This window comes from Chiloscyllium plagiosum, chromosome 30 (genome assembly GCF_004010195.1).
Source record: "Chiloscyllium plagiosum isolate BGI_BamShark_2017 chromosome 30, ASM401019v2, whole genome shotgun sequence".
Classification (NCBI taxonomy): domain Eukaryota; kingdom Metazoa; phylum Chordata; class Chondrichthyes; order Orectolobiformes; family Hemiscylliidae; genus Chiloscyllium; species Chiloscyllium plagiosum.
Window position 1 is genome coordinate 2,492,242 of NC_057739.1, and position 22,705 is coordinate 2,514,946.

Here is a 22,705-nt window from a genome sequence, read left to right on the forward strand (position 1 = left end):
TCTAACCTGCTAGTCAACCAATGTCTCAGACATTGGTAACTTGGCCTTAATTCCATAGGCTTTTACTTTGGGGTCAGAGAATTGTGGATTGATAAAGTTCCTGCAGCTCATTTTTAACTTTTCGTAATTCAATTTAAAGCAGACTTTAAAGTTAAAATTTGGTTTATGATAAGGTATTACAGTTTCTTCGGGATAAAGAGAGAAAGCTATGAACAAGTAATTACAAATATGAAAATAAAAATCATTTTGTCTTATTGGTAACTGTTTTTAAAAATTCATTCATGGGATGAGAATGTTGTTAGCTGGACCAACACTTAGTGCCTATCCCTATTTGCTCTTGCGAAGATGACAGTGAGCTATCTCTTGAACCACTGCCGTACATGTGCCATAGATGCATCCATAATTCTGTTAGGGAGTGAGTTTAAGGGGTTAGACCCAGTAATAGTGAAGGGGTAGTGTGATGTATTTCCAAGTCAGGATGGTGAGTGACTTGGATGGGAAATTGCAGACGCTGGTGTTCCCATGTATCTGCTGTCCATGTTCTTCTGGATGGAGCTATCGAAGAAGACTGACTGAATTTCTGTGCCACCTTGTAGATGGTACAAGGTGGAGATTGTAGAGGGAGTGAATGTTTTTAGGTCTTGTGTCCGATAAGTGGGATTCTTTGTCCTTTTTGAGCGTTAGAGCTGCAGTCATCCAGGCGAGTGGGAAGTTTTCATCACATTGCTGGCTTGTGCCTTGGATGGGGGACAGGCTCTGGGGAGTCAAGAAGAAGAAAATCCTGATCAGCCTCTACATGTCTGTTGTATCTTTCTGATACCCGCAGCTTGAGTTCCTTGTTCCTGAAGCAATAAATTGCTGCATCTGACTTCAGTAGTAGGATAGCTGGTGTTTCCTTGTGTATGTGAACCAGTGAAACAGATTTTGAGAGGGAGAGAAGGCTCCTTGTTATCATTGGTTTAGGACACACTCCCACACGAACAGTACTTTGTTTCTGTGTACCATTTCTCATTGCCCTCCAATTTGTCACTTTTAATGATTCAGCACTGAAATACCCTCAAAATGCCCTGATTTGGGCAGCCTCAACAATTGACCTTATCCTGGTAGAATCATAGCATCCCTACGGTGTGGAAACAGGCCAGTTAGCCCAACAAGTCCACACCAACCCTCCGAAAAGTATAGCACACAGAACCATTCCCCTACCTTGGTACTCTACATTTCCCCTGCCTAATGCACATAACCTACACATTACTGGGGCTATTTAGCTTGGCCAGTTCACCTAACCTGCACATCTTTGGACTGTGGGCGGAAACCGGAGCACCCAGAGGAAACCCACGCAGACATGGGGAGAATGTGCAAAATCCACACAGATAGTTGCCCAAGGCTGGAATCGAACCTGGGGTCCCTGGCGCTGTGAGGCAGCAGTGCTAACCACTGAGTCACCGTACTGCTGTATGAAAATTACTGTGATAAAAGAGCAGTTAAAGTCAGATGTACAAGAGACCAGAATTTGAAGAGTTGCAGATATTTTAGACAGTTGAGTGGATTGAAGAAGTTACTGAGATCGGAAATGACTCAAACTTAGAAGGGTTTGAAAATCAAGAGAACTTGAAAATTGTCACCTTGATCAAATGAGACACTTTTTATCAGTGGGCACAGAAGTGATGGGGAAATATGATATGAGAGTTGGAAAAAGTTTTGGCTGACTTAAATTTGCAGAGGTTAGAACCTGGAAGCCCAGCCACAATAATATTTAAATAATCAAGTCTATTAGTAATGAAAGCTAGGGTTACAGCAGATAGCCTGAGCCTGAAGAAGTGATGTCTGAACTTGAGTTAAAAGTAGGTGGCCTTCGTAATGGCAGCAACATGAGATCAGAAGCTCGTGACAGGCCATATATAGTCTTGCGATGCTAACTGTCTGGTTCAATTCCAGGTTATTGTCAGGGAGAGGGATGGAATTGGTAGCTAGGGAGTGAGATTCGTGATGGGGTATGAAGTCAATCACTTTGATCTTCCCACTGCAGGCAGTCCCCAGGTTGTGAATGGATTCCGCTCCTGAGTCCGTTTGCAAGTCAATATGTATGCAAGTGGGAACACAATGCAGCATGATATGAAGTGGCCATTCGTAAGTACAGGAAATTGTCATCTGTCGGATCTTTAAAATATCAGCCCATTATGGGATAGCATTCATAGGTAGGAGCGTTCATAAATCGGACTTGCATAAATTGGACAACCCTGTATTTAGTTGAAAGAAATTTGTGTTCAAGCAGTTTGACAAACAGTATAGACAATGGAAAGGAGGTGGAACTGGGTTTCACCGGTGTACATGTTAAATGTAATGTTTGGGTTCTGGATTAAAACACCGAGGAGCATGTTCATGAGACATTGAAGTAAACTTTGGGTAGATTCTGCAGGGATGCTCAAATTAATAATGTGGGAGTAGGAAGAGGCCACTTTAGCTGATCCTCTGGCTGTGATTGTAAGGTGACGATTGGAACCAGCTGAGCGACACTGGGGAGGGTCTACGGAGGGTGGGTTCACCAGGTCAAAAGTTGCAGACGGGACAAGGAAGGAAACTTGACCTTTGTTAACATCACGCAGGATGCTATTTCTGACTGAGGCAGAAACAAAGAATAAAAAACATTCCACAGGAACAAGCCTTTTGGCCCTCCAAGCCAGCGCCAATTCAGATCCTCTATCTAAACCTGTTGCCTATTTTCTCAGGATCTCTATCCCTCTGCCCACTCATGGATCTGTCTAGATACATCTTAAATGAAACTATCATTCTGCCTCCTTCACCTCCATTGGCAACGTGTTCCAGGCATCCTCCACTCTCTGCGTGAAAGAGCCATTGGGACATAGCGACCATAATACAATAAGCTTCAATCTGCAATGTGAGAGGGCAAGGGTACAATCGGTAGTGACAATATTTCTGTTGAATAAAGGGAACTATGGAGCTACGAGGGAGGAGCTGGCCAAAGTACAATGGTGTAATACAGGGATGACAGTGGAGGAACAATGGCAGATATTTTTGGGTATAATGCAGAAGATACAGGATCAGTTCATTCCAAAAAGGAAGAAAGATCCTAGGAGGAGGCAGGGGTGTCCGTGGCTGATGAGGGAAGTTAAGGAACATATAAAGTTAAAAGAGAAAAAGTATAACATAGCAAAGGTAAGTGGGAAAACTGAGGACTGGGAAGCTTTTAAAGAGGATTACGATGAAGGAAATACGCAGAGGAAAAATGAGGTACGAAGATAAACTGGCCAAAAATATAAAGAAGGATAGTAAAAACTTTTTTAGGTATGTGAAAGGCAAAAAAATGTTTAAGACTAAAATTGGGCCCTTGAAGACAGAAACGGGGAATATATTACAGGGAACAAAGAAATGGCAGAAGAACTGAATTGGTACTTCAGATCTGTGTTCACTGGGGAAGACACAAGCAATCTCCCTGAGGTAACAGTGGCTGAAGGACCTGAACTGAAGGGAATTTATATTTGCCAGGAATTGGTGATGGAGAGACTGTTAGGTCTAAAGGTTGATAAGTCTCCGGGGCCTGTTGGTCTATATCCCAGGGTACTGAAGGAGGTCGCTCGAGAAATCGTAGATGCGTTGGTGATTATTTTCCAGAATTTGATAGATTCGGGATCAGTTCCTGTGGATTGGAGGGTGGCTAATGTAGTACCACTTTTTAAGAAAGATGGGAGAGAGAAAGCAGGAAATTATAGACCAGTTAGTCTGACCTCGGTGGTGGGAAAGATGCTGGAGTCTATTATAAAGGATGAAATTACGACACATCTGGATAGTAGTAACAGGATAGGTCAGAGTCAGCATGGATTTATGAAGGGGAAATCATGCTTGACTGATCTTTTGGAATTTTTTGAGGATGTAACTCTGAAGATGGACGAGGGAGATCCAGTAGATGTAGTGTACCTGGACTTTCAGAAAGCTTTTGATAAAGTCCCACAAAGGAGGTTAGTGAGCAAAATTAGGGCGCATGGTATTGGGGGCAAACTTGGATTTAAAGTTGGTTGGCTGATAGGAAACAAAGAATAGTGGTAAACGGCTCCATTTCGGAATGGCAGGCAGTGACCAGTGGGATACTGCAGGGATCAGTACTGGGACCGCAGCTTTTTACAATATATGTTAATGATATAGAAGATGTATTAGTAATAACATTAACAAATTTGCTGATGATACTAAGCTGGGTACAGGGTGAAATGTGAGGAGGATGTTAGGAGATTACAGGGTGACCTGGACAGGTTAGGTGAGTGGTCAGATGCATGGCAGATGCAGTTTAATGTGGATAAATGTATGGTTATCCACTTTGGTGGCAAGAACAGGAAGGCAGATTACTACCTAAATGGAATCAATTTAGTTAAAGGGGCAGTACAGAGAGATCTGGGTGTTATTGTACACCAGTCAATGAAGTAAGCATGCACGTACAGCAGGTAGTGAAGAAGGCTAATAGCATGCTGGCCTTCATAACAAGAGGTTCTTCCGCAGCTGTACAGGGCCCTGGTGAGACCGCACCTGGAATATTGTGTGCAGTTCTGGTCTCCAAATTTGAGGAGAGACATTCTGGCTATTGAGGGAGTGCAGCGTAGGTTCACGAGGTCAATTCCTGGAATGGTGGGACTACCTTACGCTGAAAGACTGGAGCGACTGGGCTTGTATACCCTTGAGTTTAGAAGACTGAGAGGGGATCTGATTGAGACATATAAGATTATTAAAGGATTGGACACTTTGGCGGCAGGAAATATGTTTCCGCTGATGGGTGAGTGCCAAACCAGAGGACACAGCTTAAAAATACGGGGTAGACCATTTATGACAGAGATGAGAAACTTCTTCACCTAGAGAGTGGTGGCTGTGTGGAATGCTCTGACCCAGAGGGCAGTGGAGGCCCAGTCTCTGGATTCATTTAAGAAAGAGTTGGATAGAGCTCTCGAGGATAGTGGAATCAAGGGTTATGGAGATAAGGCAGGAACAGGATACTGATTAAGGATGATCAGACATGATCATATTGAATGGTGGTGTAGGCTCGAAGGGCAGAATGGCCTACTCCTGCACCTATTGTCTATTAAAGAACTTTCCTCACATATCTCCCTTAAACTTTTTCCCTCTCACTTTGAACTCGTGACCCCTAATAATTGAGTCCCCCAGTCTGGGGAAAAAGCTTCTTCTTATCCACCATGTCTATACCTCTCATGATTCTGTAGACCTCAATCAGGTCCCCCCTCAACCTCCATCTTTCTAATGAAAATAATCCTAATCTACTCAACCTCTCTTCATAGCTAGCGCCTCCAATCCTGGTGAACCTCCTTTGCATCCTTACCAAAACATCCACTCCAAAGCATCCACATTCTTTTGGTAATGCAGCCACCAGATCTGTACACAGAATTCCAAAAGTGGTCGAACCAAAGACTTACAAAGTGACATGATTTGCCAAACTCTTGTACTCAATACAAGAGTTGGGGCGGCACGGTGGCTCAGTGGCTAGCACTGCTGCCTCACAGCACCAGGGTCCCAGGTTCGATTCCAGCCTCGGGTAACTGTCTGCGTGGAATTTGCACATTCTCCCTGTGTCTGCGTGGGTTTCCTCTGGATACTCCGGTTTCCTCCCACATCCTGTGCAGGTTAGGTGGCTTAGCTATGCTAAATTGCCCGTAGTGTTAGGGGCATTAGTCATAAGGAAATGGGTCTGGGTGGGTTACTCTTCGGAGGGTCGGTGTGGACTGATTGGGCCGAAGGGCCTGTTTCCACACTGTAGTGAATCTAATACCCCATCCGATGAAGGAAAGCATGCCGTATGCCTCCTTGACTGCTCTACTGACCAGCGTTGACAGCTTCAGGGAACGATGGAACTGAACACCTAGATCTCTCTGTACATAATTTTCCCCAGGACTTTTCCATTTCCTCTGGAATTGCACCTTCCAAAATGGATCACCTCACATTTACCCAGATTGAACACTATCTACCATTTCTCTCCCTAACTCTCCCATCTGTGTATATTCCTCTATATTCTCTGACAATCCTCTTCACTATCTGCTACTCCACCAATCTTAGTGTCATCTGCAAATTTGGTAATCAGACCACCTATCCTGTTGATGTGTATTTTGTTGCACAAATCCAGATGAGACAAGTTTCAGTACAACGGCAGATGCTTTATTATCATTCAGCCGGTGAGAGATTCCCAGTGTCCCCAAACGTAGTCATGTGTCTACTTGTGGTGACACTTCTCCAGGAATTTCTGCTCTCCACACAAAGGCAGTACTTTTTATAGGAATAATACAAAAGCTCACATGGTTGATTGTCATTACGTTGTTTAAGATGGGCAATTATGATTTTACAAGGCCCGGTGAATGTCGATGTCCTGTGGTAACGAGTGAATGGGTTGCAGGGGCTGATTATTGTATTCATCATGATCATGTGTTAATGGGAAGAGATTAAAACAGGTTTTGCCTGTTCTCAATGGGGGATTCACAAAATTATGGTAATACAGAGGGGAAGCCAAAATAATGGGAGCAGGAGGCAGTTTAACAGGCTATCAGTCATGTCTGGTGAGGACAAGTATCTTTGCTTGAGGCTGCAGAGGAATCCACATGTGTGGCTCCACTGGATTCCTTCTCTAGGATTCAACTAGCCACCTCCCTACTGAGATGTTCTGTCTACTCTATAAGAGGGCAGACATGCAATTGGCACTGCAGTGAGTCTCTTTGGTAGTGGAATGTTTAACCCTTGAGTCCCCAGTATGCCTTGAAAGAGAAGTAAAACGTGGAACTGATCCCTTTGTGGCTTTCTAACTTCCTCAACATCTTTATCCAAATCATTTATGTATATATGTATATAAACCTGATTCAAACTTGGATATCTGGGACTTGCAGGCATATATTTGAGAGAGAAAGTGAGGTCTGCAGACGCTGGAGATCAAAGCTGAAACTTTATTGCTGGAACAGCACAGCAGGTCAGGCAGCATGTATATATGTATATAAACCTGATTCAAACTTGGATATCTGGGACTGGCAGGCATATATTTGAGAGACAACACCTTTGAGGAAAGGGAGGTTGGAGATGGATTGGGAGCTTGCAAAGATTAGGAGAAGGTGATACTGGGGAATTGGTGGATCAGTTTCTACCACCTTCAAGAGTTGTGGATTTGGATCATTCTGTGTGCCTTCAGAATTTGCTGTATGTTAAGTAACTGTAAGTAATCTAATCTAACTCACTCCCTGTTGATGTGACAGTCCCCATGGAAATCTGTGCAGGAAGGGGAAGGGGGGAGTTACGTCTAGACTAAGAAGCTCTACATAATTTAACAGCAGGGAAACGGGTGTTCTGTCCTATTATTAACCCCCAACCAACACCGTTGAGGGGGGACAAGATTCTCTTGTCGCTATCACATTGTTGATTGTGAGGTCTTTCTGTCTAAACTGGCTGCTGCATTTTGCAACAGTGGCTAAAGTTCAGAAACTGAACAGAAAGTGTTAGGAAAGCTCAACAGGTCTGACAGCACCTGTGGAGAGATATCAAAGTTAATGTTTTGGGTCCAGTGACCCTTTCTCAAAACTGAGGAACTTCCCCAGAACTCAATTTTGTGGAAGGGTCACTGTCCCTGAAACATTAACTCTGATTTCAGTCCAGAGATGCTTCCAGACCTGCTGAGCTCTTCCAACGATCTTTGTTTCTGGTTTCCAGCATCAGCGATTTTTCAGGTTTTTACTAAAGCTCAGTCTCTTTCATTACCCTGAAGCACTTTGAGATGGCCTGAGGTTATGTTCTCAAAGTAAAGTCTGTCTTTTGAGCTAAGAATATGATAGCTCCCACTGCCACTCTTTTCAGGCGACTGAATCCCCACAAAGTCCTGAGTGGTTAAATTAACATTCTGTATTTATTGCCAGCTTGAAACACAGGATATATGCCATGGTGCAAAGTGCTGAAAGATTAGCATTTAGCTGTATACAATAGAGCGCCCTCTCCTCCCCTTTGTTCCCTCCTCCACATTGATGGCAGTACGCTGAGAGCCAGTACAGCAATCACCACGGCTGTTTAGAGATCTCTTTTCAGAAGCTTCACTCACTGGTCCCTCCTGCCCTCTCATTGCAACTGTTTGTTTCTGAAAGTTTAAAAAAAAAAGCAGCATTATTCAGCAGATGCTGCTGGGAGTTGCCAGTGAATAAATTAGGTTGTGGGAATGATGAATTGCCTGTTTTGTCAATACATTTTTACCCAGTCTCTTTCTGCCCCTAGCAACTGCTTACGTCTAGCTAACCTCTGCTGGCACTTACTACTTCACAAATAAAGTATTTACATTCATCACCCAGGCTGATGAGCAGTTTCCCAGAATTAAGGTTGGATTCTGCAGTTTCTCTTTGGATATACTGATCTGTCAGACTGGCTGGAGTGCCGATGGAATGTTCCTACATATGTTATGACCTGTTATAAACCATTTGAATTCTCAGGAGTACTTTTGTCGCAATCTGTTTTTGAGAGCTCTTTAAATGTTGAATTAAACTTATTAGTAATCTTACTTGCATAATCACAACATCTACTGAGACTCTTGCTATGTTAACTCTTGGCTGAATGTCCAGTTGTATACAGTTGTTAGTTTTAGACTAGAACATTATTGTAGCAGGGTGATTTGGCTGCAGGTCAGGATGCTCACTGCTGGAATGGGCATCTAGTGTTTTTGAAGATCATTTGAAGAACCCCTACTTTGTCATTCATTGCTCGGGCTTTCCTGTTTTGGCTGAATTCTGTTTCATATTCCTCCACTGGGGGCTCTGACAGTTCACAAGATAAGAACGAGGATTGTCCACCTTCATAGAATCCCTACGGTATGGAAACCGAACACTTCCCACTTCAACTTCCAATCACTTGAGGAACAAAGCCAGTATTTCTGACCTGGCGAGAGAACTGAGTAAATGTGTGGAGTACTTTGTGCATGACGCTTATTATTGATGGTGGTGAAGGATCCCAGGGCAAGGTCCACTTAGATCTCTCTTTACTGTCTTGGGTGGTCTCTTAATGCAACAACACTAGTGTTATTGGTAAGCAGAGTAATCAATCTGTATAGATTGGTCCTCAACAGACCCACAATGGTGAGAAACTTCAAAAGTTAAATTTCTCGTGTCATTTCTTAAGTCTTTCATTGTGTAGAATTATAGAAACTCTGAGCAGATGACCGAGCCATTGTGCCTTCATTACCTTTGCTGGATCTGTTATGAGTTAGCTAATCTCTCTCTCCAGTTTTCTCCTGGTTCCCCAAGTGATTCTGCTTCAGGACACAGTTAACTATTTTTGTGTTACTTTGGAATCTGATTTCTTCACTTTCTCAAGTTGTGTGCCATATCTATCCAACTCTGCGATAGTCATTTCTCATTCTCTTAGTTGATCCCCAAAACTCCTGAATTTGGAATGATTCGGTTGTATCTCCCTTTAATCTGCTGTAAGAAGCATGCTGCTTCAATCTCTGGACAAAACTGAACCTCCTGGTTAAACCTTCTGGGCACCCTGTCCAAGGCCTTCACATCCTTTCTGAAGTGTGCTGCTCAGAACTGTGCATAGTACTCCTGAGCCGGAGACAGTGATTTGTAAAATGTTTAATGTGACCTCCTTGTTTTTGTGTTTCAGTCCCCTGTATAGAAAATATCAATATAATGTTTCGATTGCCTTATCAGCATGCCCTACTTTCTTTGAGAACTTCTGGATTTTCATTCCCAGTCTCCTCTGTTTTTGATTCTCCTGAAGATAATGCAATCTAGATTATGCTACCTCAAAATAGGCAGACTCCCTCCCCAGCCCCTCTCAGCTCCCTTACACCCCCCCCCCCACCTCCCCAGACTGGATTCATTCCTCCCATTGACCAACCAGGTCGTGCCCTCTGTCTTCACCTGTCCCTTCACCATCCTGCCTCCATCACCTCCTTTATCTGCAGCTCTCCCCACACCCACCCCTACTCCTGAAGAAGGGTTGCACTCAAAATATTGACTTCACCACCTGATGCTGCCTGGCTTGCTGGTTTCTTCCTGCCTGTCTAATCTAGATTATTCAGGCTTTCCACGTTGTTCGGCCTAAACTGCATCTCTTCATATTTATTGATATTAAATTGCACTTGCCATCTATCTGGCCATTTTTCTGTCCAAATGCTCCTGGAGTCTCCAAACAGTTCTATTCCTGTTATGTTTGGTATTATCTGTAAATTTCAAAATGGTGCTGTATTCTATGATTTTATATGTTTTTAAAATCATTAAAGTTTGGTTTTTGATTTTTGCATTAGTTTTCTGTACATTTGAAGTTAATTAGCCTGTAGGTACTTCTGTAGCCATGGTGATTTCTTTTAAAACCATTTCTGAGGGCTACTTTGGCAGCTGAACTCTTTTTGGGGGTTTACTTTAGGATTTTGATTTCTCAAGGTAGACAGTAGTAACTTAGGTTTGTGTTAGAAATTTCTGGACTGGGATTTTGTTTTGTTTAAGTTTTACGTTGTTTTGAAACTAGATTATGGAGTCCATGATAATCTCAGACCAGCAGTGGTGGGATAAAATCCTGTCGAGAGCTAGAAGCTGAGTTTGTTTAAACCAAAGTCTATGTTATCTACAGGGGTAAGCTATCAAAGGTTCTGGTCTTGGAAGTACATCACAGTTACCTTAAACCTATTGAAGTATTAAGATTAGATTAGATCACTTACAGTGTGGAAACAGGCCCTTTGGCCCAACAAGTCTACACCCAGACCCATTCCCCTACATTTACCCCTTCACTTAACACTACGGGCAATTTAACTTGGCCAGTTCACCTAATCTGCATATTTTTGGACTGTGGGAGGAAACCGGAGCACCCGGAGGAAACCCACACAGACACGGGGAGAACGTGCAAACTCCACATGAAGAGTCGCCTGAAGCGGGAATTGAACCCGGGTCTCTGGCGCTGTAAGGCAGCAGTGCTAACCACTGTGCCACCGTGCCGTCCCTTAAGGGAAGGGGATTCTGGTGTGAGTACTGTATTGGATTGCTGTTGGGTACTATGCAAAAATTTTCTTTTATTTTTGGAATTTGTAAAGGACCATTTTGGGATTGGTGGGAATAACTGGGGGATTTAAGATAAAAGGAAAGATTAGAGAAATGGGTGCTTTTTCATCTTGGGGCAGAGGTGACCTTATTGAGGTATTCAAAGTTATGAACAATTTTGACAAGTAACGAAGGATATTCTGTTTCCAGTAGTTGGTATGTCAGGAACCAGAAGGCACAATTTCAAGATTGTCAACAAAAGAGCTCGGAATAAGATGGAGAGAGAGGTGTTGTGGTTGTGTTCGCCGAGCTGGGAATTTGTGTTGCAGACGTTTTGTCCCCTGTCTAAGTGACATCCTCAGTGCTTGGGAGCCTCCTGTGAAGTGCATCTGTGATGTTTCCTCCGGCATTTCACAGAAGCGCTTCACAGGAGGCTCCCAAGCACTGAGGATGTCACCTAGACGGGACGAAACGTCTGCAACACAAATTCCCAGCTTGGTGAACAGAACCACAACAACGAGCACCCGAGCTACAAATCTTCTCTCAAACTTTGAAGAGAGAGGTCTTTACTCAGTTGTTAGGATTTGGAACGTGCTGCCTGGGAGAGTGGTGGAGGCGGATTCCATAAGAGATTCCAGAGGCGAGCTGTGTGTGTATTGCAAGGTGATGAATTTAGAGGGATGAGGAAATGGGACAAGCTGGGGGAGCTCTTTTGGGTACAAAAGCAATGAGTTGAATGACCTCCTGTACTGTAAAGTTCTATGATTCTAACTTTTGCTTTCTTTAAAACTTTGAATTTGTTAAAATAAATAAACTAGTTTATTCTATTTTATCTTTGTTTCTTCTACTTAATTATCAAATTTTATTGTTAAGACAAAGTCTGCAGCATTGTGTACTTCTGTCTCAGTGAGAGACTACCTTGTTAAATTAAAAAAAAAACAAGTTATCTCTCAAACCAGATTTCGGCCTGGGATCCGGCCTGTCCAGTGATAACATTAACGGGGAGCGTCATAACGTTATTAAAATCATGATATTTCTCAAACAGCAAGAAAAGTAACAGTCCTAATAACAGTTCCTGGAGACTCCTGGAACTTATATCCAGACAGTCAAACATTCAATTATTTTACTTTGTTGAAAAAGAGACAAAGCTTTTTGTCTTTGATTTATCGGGACATTTCAGAAACATACCAATTCCAGGGGAAAACAATATTTATGTTGTATGAGAAGAGTGTGCTGATTGGCTGGCAAGTGAACTTTGATTGGAGGCAAAACCATGCAGAATACACTAGTGATTGCCAAATCCAATCTAACTTTAGACAAGGCAGGTTGACTCTGGTCAAGGCATTGCCCTGAGAAATTTACGTTAACTGTGACTTTAACTCCAGGGTGGAACTTATTTAGCCTTTGCTCATAAGGCAATGCTTCCATACCAGGGATCATCCTGTGAATCTTCCCTGAACTGTCTCCAATGAAATGGTACCTTCCCTTAAATAAGGGGATCAAAACTGGTCTCAGTCCTCTAGATGTGGTCTCGCCAGTACCTTGCACAGTTGAAGTAAGGCTTCCCTACTCTTACACTCCAACCGTGTTAAAATAAGGATCAACATTCCATTAACCTTCCTGATTATCTGCTGTACCTATGTACTAGCTTTCTATGTTGCACGTACAAATACTCACAAGTCCCTTTGTTGTTCAGCTTTCTACAGCTTTTCTCCATTGAGATAATGTGTTCTTTTGTTCCAAAATGAGTAGCTTCACATTTTCTCATATTATACTCATTTTGCCAACTTTTTGTCCACTTAACTTATTAATACCCCTCTGGAAGCTTCTTGTATCCCTCTCACAACTCGTCTTTCCACCTATTTTAGTGTCAACTGCACATTTGTCTACAGTAATTCTCTTCCTTCTTTCCAATCATTAATATATATTATTTATAGTTCTGGTCCCAGTAATTCCTGCAGGACCACACTGGTTACAGTTTGCCAACCTGAAAAAGAACACTTAATCTCCACTCATTTTTTTTTCCTGCCCAGTGGCCGATTCGATATCGATGCAAATATGCTACCTCAACATGGTGGTTTGTTTTCTTATGACATAAACTTTTTGCGAGGAACCTTGGCAAACGCCTTCAGGAATTCCAAATACAGCACGTGTACTGGTTCCCCTCTATCCACTCTGGTTTAGATCGACTAGAAAACTCTCGTAAACCAGCCAAGCGCAAGTTCCCTTTTATGAAGTCATGCTGACTCTGCGTAATTAGATTATGATTTTCCAATGTTCTGTTATTACAGAGTGACCGCCCTCCCCACCGAATCCATGGGTTCGATTTCCGCAGTTAGTTACCCGCGGTTTACCTCGGTCCAAACATATTATAGGGAATGTTCCAGGACCAGGGGGCTACTGGGAAGGTACGTTTCCCAGTTAAATGAATGGGTTCGCACCTATCTGTAGTTTCTGGCTTCCATGGTAGGACTTGGAACATATTCCCTGCAGGTACAGCGGGACGACTATACATAATAATCGATTCCACCAGTTCTCCAGCACTTGAATATTAGTCTAATTGGCCCATAGTTGACTACCTTTTGCCTCTGTCCCTTTGAGTAGTGTGTCCCATTGTTACTTCTCTAAACTTCCATTTCTTCTCCAGAATCCAAAGATTTTTGAAAAATTAAAGAAACTCTTAGTGCCAGTTGTTACATTCCTCACTAGTTTACCCTCATAGTTTATTTTCTCTCTTTATTATCTTTTTAATCCTCTTTTGCTAGAATCTGAATTCATCCTTTTGCCTTTTCTTTGACTGTTAGGTTGCCGAGATCATCCTATATTCGCTATGCAGAATCATCAATGCGGAATGGCTTTGGCCTGAAGTATTTGCACAAATTTTTCAATATTCCATTTCTCCAGTTGCAGGTGAGTGGCTTGGCACATGTTTTGAGTTCTTAATTACAGCTGTAGTATTGGGGCTGACCATTTGTCACACCGCCTAGATGTGCACACTTTCTTTAATTACTAAAACTCATGGAATGAGCTAAAATCCTAGGTTCTTTGACTTTGTAACTTGTTGACTCAGTAAAATTGTGCACAGGTGCTGAAACATAGACACTGCATTAGACAGTGGTGTCTTGCAGAATAGGCAAGTTCCACGTTTTTTGGTATCATGAAAGGTTTTAGTATAAAATAATATAGTCACAGAAACAGGTCCCTTTGGTCCTGCTTATCTGCACCAGGCAGGCTTCCCAACTTGACCTATTCCAATTTGCCAGCATTTGGCCCATATCCCTCTTAAATCCTTCCTGTTCATACACCCAACCAGATGTCTTTTGAATATTGTAATTGTACCAGCTTCCATCACTTCCTCTGGCAGCTCATTACATACAAGCACCACCCTCTGCATGTTACCCCTCAGGTCCTTTTTTTAATCTTTCCCCTTGCACCTTAAACCTGTGCTCTCTAGTTCAACGTTTCAGAAGACAGGAACAGAAGATCAATAATGTTCTTCCCATGGCCTCCATCTGGTTGAGTGAATGAATGTGTGCATGTGTGATGGAGTGCCTGTTGTGTGCGTGCGCATACGTGATGGGGTGCGCGCGTGGTCATTTGCGCAGTGAAAGCGCGCAGACATATTTTTTGTGCACATATTTGTTTGTACTCTACACAGTGATGCTTCATTGGTGATACCGCTAATTGAAGTAATATGAATAGCTAATAGGTGAGATACTGATTTCTGGAACTTAAACTAGCATGAGTCACAGACCATAGGAAAGGAATGACAAGAACTGGGAGAATGGGAAAAGGTAAAATGGACATATAGAATGTTCAAATTCCACAAGAAATATTAAGTAACTTCTTTTGTTTGAAAACTAAATTCATTCTCAGACTTGTGAAGGTTTGTAGCTCAGGTTGAAGTTTAGGGTGTAGCTTTGCTCGCTGAGCTGTAGGTGTGATATCCAGACGTTTCATTACCTGGCTAGGTAACATCATCAGTGGCGACCTCCAAGTGAAGCGAAGCTGTTGTCTCCTGCTTTCTATTTATATCTTTCTCCTGGATGGGGTTCCTGGGGTTTGTGGTGATATCATTTCCTGTTCGTTTTCTGAGGGGTTGATAGATGGCACCTAGATCTATGTGTTTGTTTATGGCGTTGTGGTTGGAGTGCCAGGCCTCTAGGAATTCTCTGGCATGTCTTTGCTTAGCCTGTCCCAGGATAGATGTGTTGTCCCAGTCGAATTGATGGTTTTTTCCATTTGTGTGTAGGGCTATGAGGAAGAGAGGGTGGTGTCCTTTTGTGGCTAGCTGGTGTTCGTGTATCCTGGTGGCAAACTTTCTTCCTGTTTGTCCTAAGTAGTGTTTCTGGCAGTCCTTGCATGGAATTTGCAGTCCTTGCACTAGAAACCCTAACCACCTTACCATACATCAAAGAAGTTTCAAAAATGACAGCCAGACTACTAAGATATCTCGGAATCCTAGAAGCACACAAACCCACCAACACTCTCAAACAAAAACTAACAAACTTAAAAGACCCAGTACAACCATGGACAAAACCAACATCATCTACAAAATTCCATCCAGGAGAAAGATATAAATAGAAAGCAGGAGACAACAGCTTCACTTCACTTGGAAGTCGCCACTGATGATGTTACCTAGCCAGGTAATGAAATGGCTGGATATCAAACCTACAGCTCAGCGAGCAGACCTTAGTCCCTGATTTTGCAGTCACCGAGTCATACATGGAAACAGACCATTCAGGCCAAATGTTCCCAAACTAAACTAGTCCCACCTGCCTGCTCCTCGCCCTTATCATTGCAAACCTTTGTAACTTGTGTACTTCCAAATGTCTTTGAAATGTTGTAACTGTACCTGCATCCACCTCTTCCTCTGGCAGTTTATTCCACACATGAATGATGCTCTGTGCAAAAAGTAAGTTGACCCTCATGTCCTTTTTAAAACTTTCTCCTCTCACCATAAAAAATGTGTTCCCGAGTGTTGGCCCCACCCCCCCCCCCCCCCCCATGGAAACAGACCATTCAGGCCAAATGTTCCCAAACTAAACTAGTCCCACCTGCCTGCTCCTAGCCCTTATCATTGCAAACCTTTGTAACTTGTGTATTTCCAAATGTCTTTGAAATGTTGTAACTGTACCTGCATCCACCTTTTCCTCTAGCAGTTTATTCCACACATGAATGATGCTCTGTGCAAAAAGTAAGTTGACCCTCATGTCCTTTTTAAAACTTTCTCCTCTCACCATAAAAAATGTGTTCCCGAGTGTTGGCCCCACCCCCACCCCCACCCCCCCAGCACCTCCAGTATTCCAGAAGAGGCCTGTACAACCTTCAACATGATGTCCCAACTCCTATACTCCAAGATCTGAGCCATGAAGGCATGTGTGCTAAACTTAACCACCCTGTGACTTAAGTTTCAAAGAATTATATATTTGAGCCCCCAAGTCTTTCTCTCCTACAACATTACCCAAGCCCTTATCATTAAGCAAGGTAGTAGCATGTGCCATTAATCCGGAAGAAACACCCACATAAATCAAACAGTGTCTCCATCATAGATTTCCCTATTCCTGGTGTCAGTTTGAATCAGGTGACACGTCCAGGGGCCAGGCAGCAGTAGTGTCATCAAGCAGGATAAGCAGTCAATCCATTCAATTATTTACAGATACAGCAAAGCAGGAAGCAATGTGCAGTTTTTAAAACTTTCTTCTCTCACCATAAAAATGTGTTCCCTAGTGTTGGCCCCACCCCCAGTCCTTCACTTTTTACAGTTTCAGAGTGAAATACATTATTGAGCTGTAAGTACAAGGTTGAGGTAGAAACTGATACTGAAAACGCTTCATTCTTAAAAATTGGAGAAATTGTACATTACACAAATAATAAAATTAGACTGCAGATCCTGTTGTGCATTTTAACAGTAATTATGAATTTAGTATGTCATTTAAATCCCAGTTATATTCCCTTACATTCCTTCAGCAAGGTCTGACTGTTTCATTATGTTTGCAATGAGACTAACCGTGTTGAAGGGGCAGGTTCTGGTTAGTTCAGTGAGTGCTAATGGATTTTGAGGAGACTATAACCCAGCATCTGGATCTTTTCTTTTAACTGCTTCTAAATTTCCTCCAGAAGTTGCTATCAGTTTTATAGGAATGATGGTAATGTGCATCAGCAGTTCCAGTGTTATTCTTGCAATAGAATCTGGCCAATAGCCAATTTACCCAGAAAGGAAGTAAGGTGTTGCCAGATGAGAGTCCGATATAAATCTTGCTAGTTGCTTGCCATTTTCTGTTTATGTCAAGAAAGCCAAGGTTTGAGAATTATCTTTCATGTCATCAGGTCCTTTCTATTTTCGCAACCATGCCCATTGTTGGCCGTATCCACTTCAGTCTTCTGAGTTTAAACAAGTTAATGTCAAGTAACAAACCTATTAGATTTTATGAAATTCAACCAGGTTTTAAAGTAAGGTTTTGATTTCAAGTCCTGAGTAAGTAGTGGGATAGTTGTTTTTTATCAGGAACCTATACCTTGGGAATTGATGAGCAGAAAGTTGTGGATGCTGGAAATCTGAAATAAAAACAGAAAATGCTGAAAAACTCTGGCAGAATCTGTGGAGTGGGTTAGTGTTTCAGGCTGATGGTCAGATGGGAACTGGACAAAATTAGAGATGGAATAGGTTTGAGGTTGGGTCAGGTGGGTTGAGGAAAAAGGAAGGGTGAGATGGGCCAATGGGCTGAGAAGTGGCAGATGAAGTTTAATTCAGATAAATGTGAGGAGCTGCATTTTGGGAAAGCAAATCAGAGCAGGACTTGTACACTTAATGGTAAGGTTCTCTGGCGAGTTGTTGAACAAAGAGACCTTGGAGTGCAGGTTCATAGTTCCTTGAAAGTGGAGTCGCAGGTAGATAGGATAGTGAAGAAGGCGTTTGGTATGCTTTCCTTTATTGGTCAGAGTATTGAATACAGGAGTTGGGAGGTCATGTTGCAGCTGTACAGGACATTGGTTAGGCCGCTGTTGGAATATTGCGTGCAATGCTGGTCTCCTTCCTATCAGAAAAATGTTGTGAAACTTGAAAGGGTTCAGAAAAGATTTACAAGGATGTTGCAAGGGTTGGAGGGTTTGAGCTACAGGGAGAGGCTGATTAAGCTGGGGCTGTTTTCCCTGGAGCGTCGGAGGCTGAGGGGTGACCTTATAGACGTTTATAAAATCATGAGGGGCATAGATAGGGTAAATAGGCAAAGTATTCCCTGGGGTGGGAGAGTCCAGAACTAGAGGGCATAGGTTTAGGGTGAGAAGTGAAAGATATAAAAGAGACCTAAGGGGCAACTTATTCCCGCAGAGAGTGATATGTGTATGGAATGAGCTGCCAGAGGAAGTGGTGGACGCTGGTACAATTGCAACATTTAAGAGGCATTTGGATGGGTATATGAATAGGAAGGGTTTGGAGGGATATGGGCCGGGTGCTAGCAGGTGGGACTAGATTGGGTTGGGATATCTGGTTGGCATGGACAGGTTGGATCGAAGGGTCTGTTTCCATGCTGTGCATCTCTATGACTCTAGAAGGTGGAGACAAGAGAGATTGACTGACAGAAACAGTCTGACAGGACCCAAGGGAACAAGAATAGGACAAGGAAGAAACAATAAGTCGAGAGCAGATGTGCTGCTGACAGAAAAAAACAAAAGCCAAACTGTGCAGAGAAAAGGATATAAAATGAGGGCAGAGTGTAACTGTTTGGAATTGTTAAACATCGTGGATTCTGGAAGCATGGAAGTGCCTCATCAGAAGATGCACATCAGTGCCTTGGGTTTATGTTGAGTTTTGTTGAAACAGTGCAGGATTCCAAAAACAAAAATGTTAATATCAGAGCAAGATAAACAGCTAAAACGCCAAGCCACGACAGAACAAGGGGATGTGTACCACAAAGCAGTCACCCAATCTGAGTTAGGACTTCCCAACGAAGAGAAGATCACGTTGTGAGCAGTGAGTATGTAAACTCGACACACAAGCTGTTGCTGCACCTAGAAGGAATGAACCAGAATGGCATATGTTATGGACCAGGCCAGACCCCCTCAAAATATTTGAAGAAGGTAGCTCAGACCCTAACCTTTCTTATTTTAAAGGCAGATGTGAAGTGGATATTCCAGATGTGTTGCAGCTGGTCAAACCACTCAGCTTTAAGCAAAACTGAGTTTATTTAAATACTACAATCGAAACACAAACAAAAGAAACAGAATTTAGGATAACTTAACTGTTGGAAAACTGAACTGACCCAACATGCAACTTAACTAAGGAGCTGTTCCAATTCCCGTAACATTCCAGAAACACATCCCTCGGCAAAAGGTAAATTTAGTTCTTGCATGCAAGAGGGATTTCAGACAGAAAAGCCAGTCAAGAATCATCTGCTGAAGCATGGAACCTTTTTTTGCACTGCAGTAGCTTCTGCTACAGCTACTGGCAGCTTCTCTGCTACAAGTAAACCAAACTAGAAAGAAACCTGAACTGGGGAAACTGGCCACTCCCCTGCCATTGTTAAGGTAGACATTTCCAGACATTTCAGCACCTCTGCCTTTATGATGCCTCTTAAAAACCCAAGGATAAAATAATCTTGTTAAAGTGACAGCATCATCTCACATAGCAGGAATGGCCACTCAAGGCTGAAAGAGGAAAGAAAGATGTGTTTGATAGTGGCATTACTTTGAAGTTGAGACTGGCAGAGGATGGTGAATTGAATATGAAGACTGGTACGGTGAGAGGCAGAGGAATGAGCAAGAGTGGAACTGTAAGTAATAGGTTATTCATAGGTATGGATCCTGTCATCCATGATTGCGTGCAGGAGGTAGTCTTCAGGTGAGATGAAAGGAATATATATCAGGGGAACACTGTGGAAGGTTGTATCACCACAGCAGCTTGGTCCAGGGCAGTGAAACTGGGCGAATGGAATGGAATGCCTGCAGGAAGCAGCTCGTGGGTAGGTGTCGTCAGGTAATTATGGGAGTCAGTGGCTCGGTCCGTATCCTATCCCCAGAAAGTGAAGCTGAGAAATCGAGGAAGGAAAGAGTGGGAGATGGATCAGGTGTAGGTGAGCTAATGGGAAGCCAAGTTAACAAATTATTCAGATTCCGGGTGAGCAGGCCAGTATGTCAATATTCATCATTGTACCAGAGCAAGTGCCTGAGGGTCAGGGTCTGAGGAAGACTGGAGCAGGAATGTTCCACGTATCTCCTAAAAGGGATCGGTAGGACCCAATACCCACAGTAACACTTTATACTTGGAGAATTTATGAGTGGCTTGTTCAAGAACAATTTTAATCTGAAGAGCCTGATATGAGCCCCATTTCCAATCAGATCTGATTTTTAAAACCGTGATATTTTATTGATGAGGACTGGAGAAAATCAGGTTCTGTTGACAACCTCCTAATGAAATAAAGAGCTGCACATGTAGGATCTGATACTGGCCACTTGTCTGAAGGCAGATAAATATTTCACAGTTGGTGCAGCTCCTGTTACAGTTTGTATATGTAGTGACTTGAACACTGGAAAGTCTACTCCTTACTCCACAGCATTGAGCTACAAAGAGCTGAATTCAGTGCCGATTCTGGAGACACGTTTGTGGTGGGGGAAGTGGGGTTCGTGACACTGTTTGATAATGTTGGAGTGTGCAAGATGAAGATTCTGCCTCCTCCACATGATTAGATGAGTTTCAGGAAAACGTGTAGGCAGCCTTCCCAGCCCTGCTGCTGTTGAGGCCCTTAACTGGGTGATTAATGCCCACTTAAGGACCATTCCCTGTGGCTGCTAATGTTATCTCAATAATGGGTGGTGGCTGTCTGTACTTGGAGTATGGTCTGTTGGGTTTCCAGATGATTCTCTTGTTCAAAGGTGCCTGGTGTCTGATTAAAGGTTCCAACATTGGAAGGAGAAGGGAGCAAGGGGGCCTGCTAAAGAGATCATCTCCCCTGCTAAACTCCATTCCTCTTCAGTGACCATAAGATAGAGGAGAAAAACTAGGTAATTCAACCTATCGAGTCTGCACCACCATTTGATCATGGCTGATAGGTTTCTCAACCTCGTTCTCCTGCCTTCTCCCCATATCCATTGATCCCCATACTAATCAAGAACCGACTATCTCTGTCCTAAATACACTCAATGACTTGGCCTCCAGTTCTCTGTGACAATGAGTTCCACCGATTGACCAGCCTCTGGCTGAAGAAATTCCTCCTTACCTGAGTTCCAAAGGTCATCCCTTCACTGAGACTATCCCCTCCAGTCCTTGTCGCTCCTACTAGTGGTAACACCATCTTCACATCCACTTTATCCAGGCCTTTCCGTATTCTGTAAGTTTCAATCTGATTTTCTTTATCATGTGTGCCACCCCCCCCCACCCCCATTCCTGCCATTGCTTACCTTTATCCAGGTGTATGAAGGAAAGCCCTAGAGAAGGCCCAAGCGCCCTACCAGGATCAGCAACTGCTCATGTTGGCACAATTGGTATAAGAACTGCCAATCACTGATTTCAGCAGTGGCTCCCTGAGGAGGTGCAGCAAGGAAATATCCCTCATGTAGATGGGTGCCTGGTGACAGGTTCCCATTGCCACTTCGTCACCTGAATTCAATTCAATCCGGACTCCTGGAGATTGGATCAGCAATGTGTTCTCCCTCCCCCCCACCACCCACTGTCCACCCTGGGTCCCTCCCACCCCCCACCCAGACCGTATTCCATAATAATGAGAATTGGACAATCCTTAACTATCTATAACATGACCTACTGCGACTGTACATTTCTTCAAGGCGCAAGATCACAAAAACAGTTAGTCAGCTGCAGCTGATAAAGGAAGCTAAGGGTTAAACAAGATTAGAAGAGAGGGCTTATAAAGTGGCAAGAAATAGCAGGAAGTCCAACGACTGGGTGGTTTTTAGAATACAGGAAATGAAGTCCAAGAAACTGATAAAGGGAGGATAGGATATCAATGCAATCTCACCCAAAGAAACACAAAAATAGATTGTCATGGTAACATTTGGCTGTACTAAACGTGTGTCCACTACAAGCAGTCAAAATTCATTATGGGGAGTAGAGAAATGATTAGTTTGTGTTTTTTTTTTGAGTGAAGATGCATAATATCTCTGAACTGAAAATCCAAATGGCTGGGAACAAAGAGGAGCTGAAGGAAATTAGTATTAGAAGATTGTACTGGAGAAATTAATGGGGCTGAAAGTTAATTTTTTAAAAATCGCAGTACCTTATGGTCTACATCAGAGCGTTGACTATAGAAATAGTGAACGCATTGACCATTATCTTCCCATTGGCATTGTCTGGACTCTGACCTCTGCTACTGATTCACTCACCATGTTCCCCCACACAGCACTCCGGTAATGGCCTGACAACCGGATTCTTGTAATGTCAGTGATGACTTCTCCAATAACAGCCCTACGGTCTTTGAGAATGAATGCCAGCCATGTTCTCCTATAGCTACCATTGGGATCAGCAGCACTGGAGTTAACATGTCATGAATTTGATCACTGGCAGGTTTGACATTTCGCTGACAGTTAAACTGTGACTCCTCTTTAATATTGAATGAGGGTAGTGTCATGTATCGTTGGTGGAACTGATACCTAATGTTCTGGAGTTCTGATAAACACTGCCTTGGGACTTGGATCATTCTGATCCAGTGCTGCTAATAGCTAGCCTTTGTATTCCCTCTCTCAAAACGTAC

At 43.0% G+C, this 22,705-nt stretch overlaps 1 protein-coding gene across 3 annotated transcripts in view; it reads left to right on the top strand.

Annotated features, from left to right (window-relative positions):
- Positions 1-22,705, top strand: part of LOC122564696 (rab-like protein 6) — a 112,884-nt gene that overhangs the window by 48,107 nt on the left and 42,072 nt on the right. For all 3 annotated transcript variants that reach the window (XM_043719805.1, XM_043719806.1, XM_043719807.1), the window contains one exon: positions 13,808-13,913. In XM_043719805.1, coding sequence (XP_043575740.1) covers positions 13,808-13,913 — 106 coding nt within the window. The remainder of the gene's footprint in view (positions 1-13,807; positions 13,914-22,705) is intronic.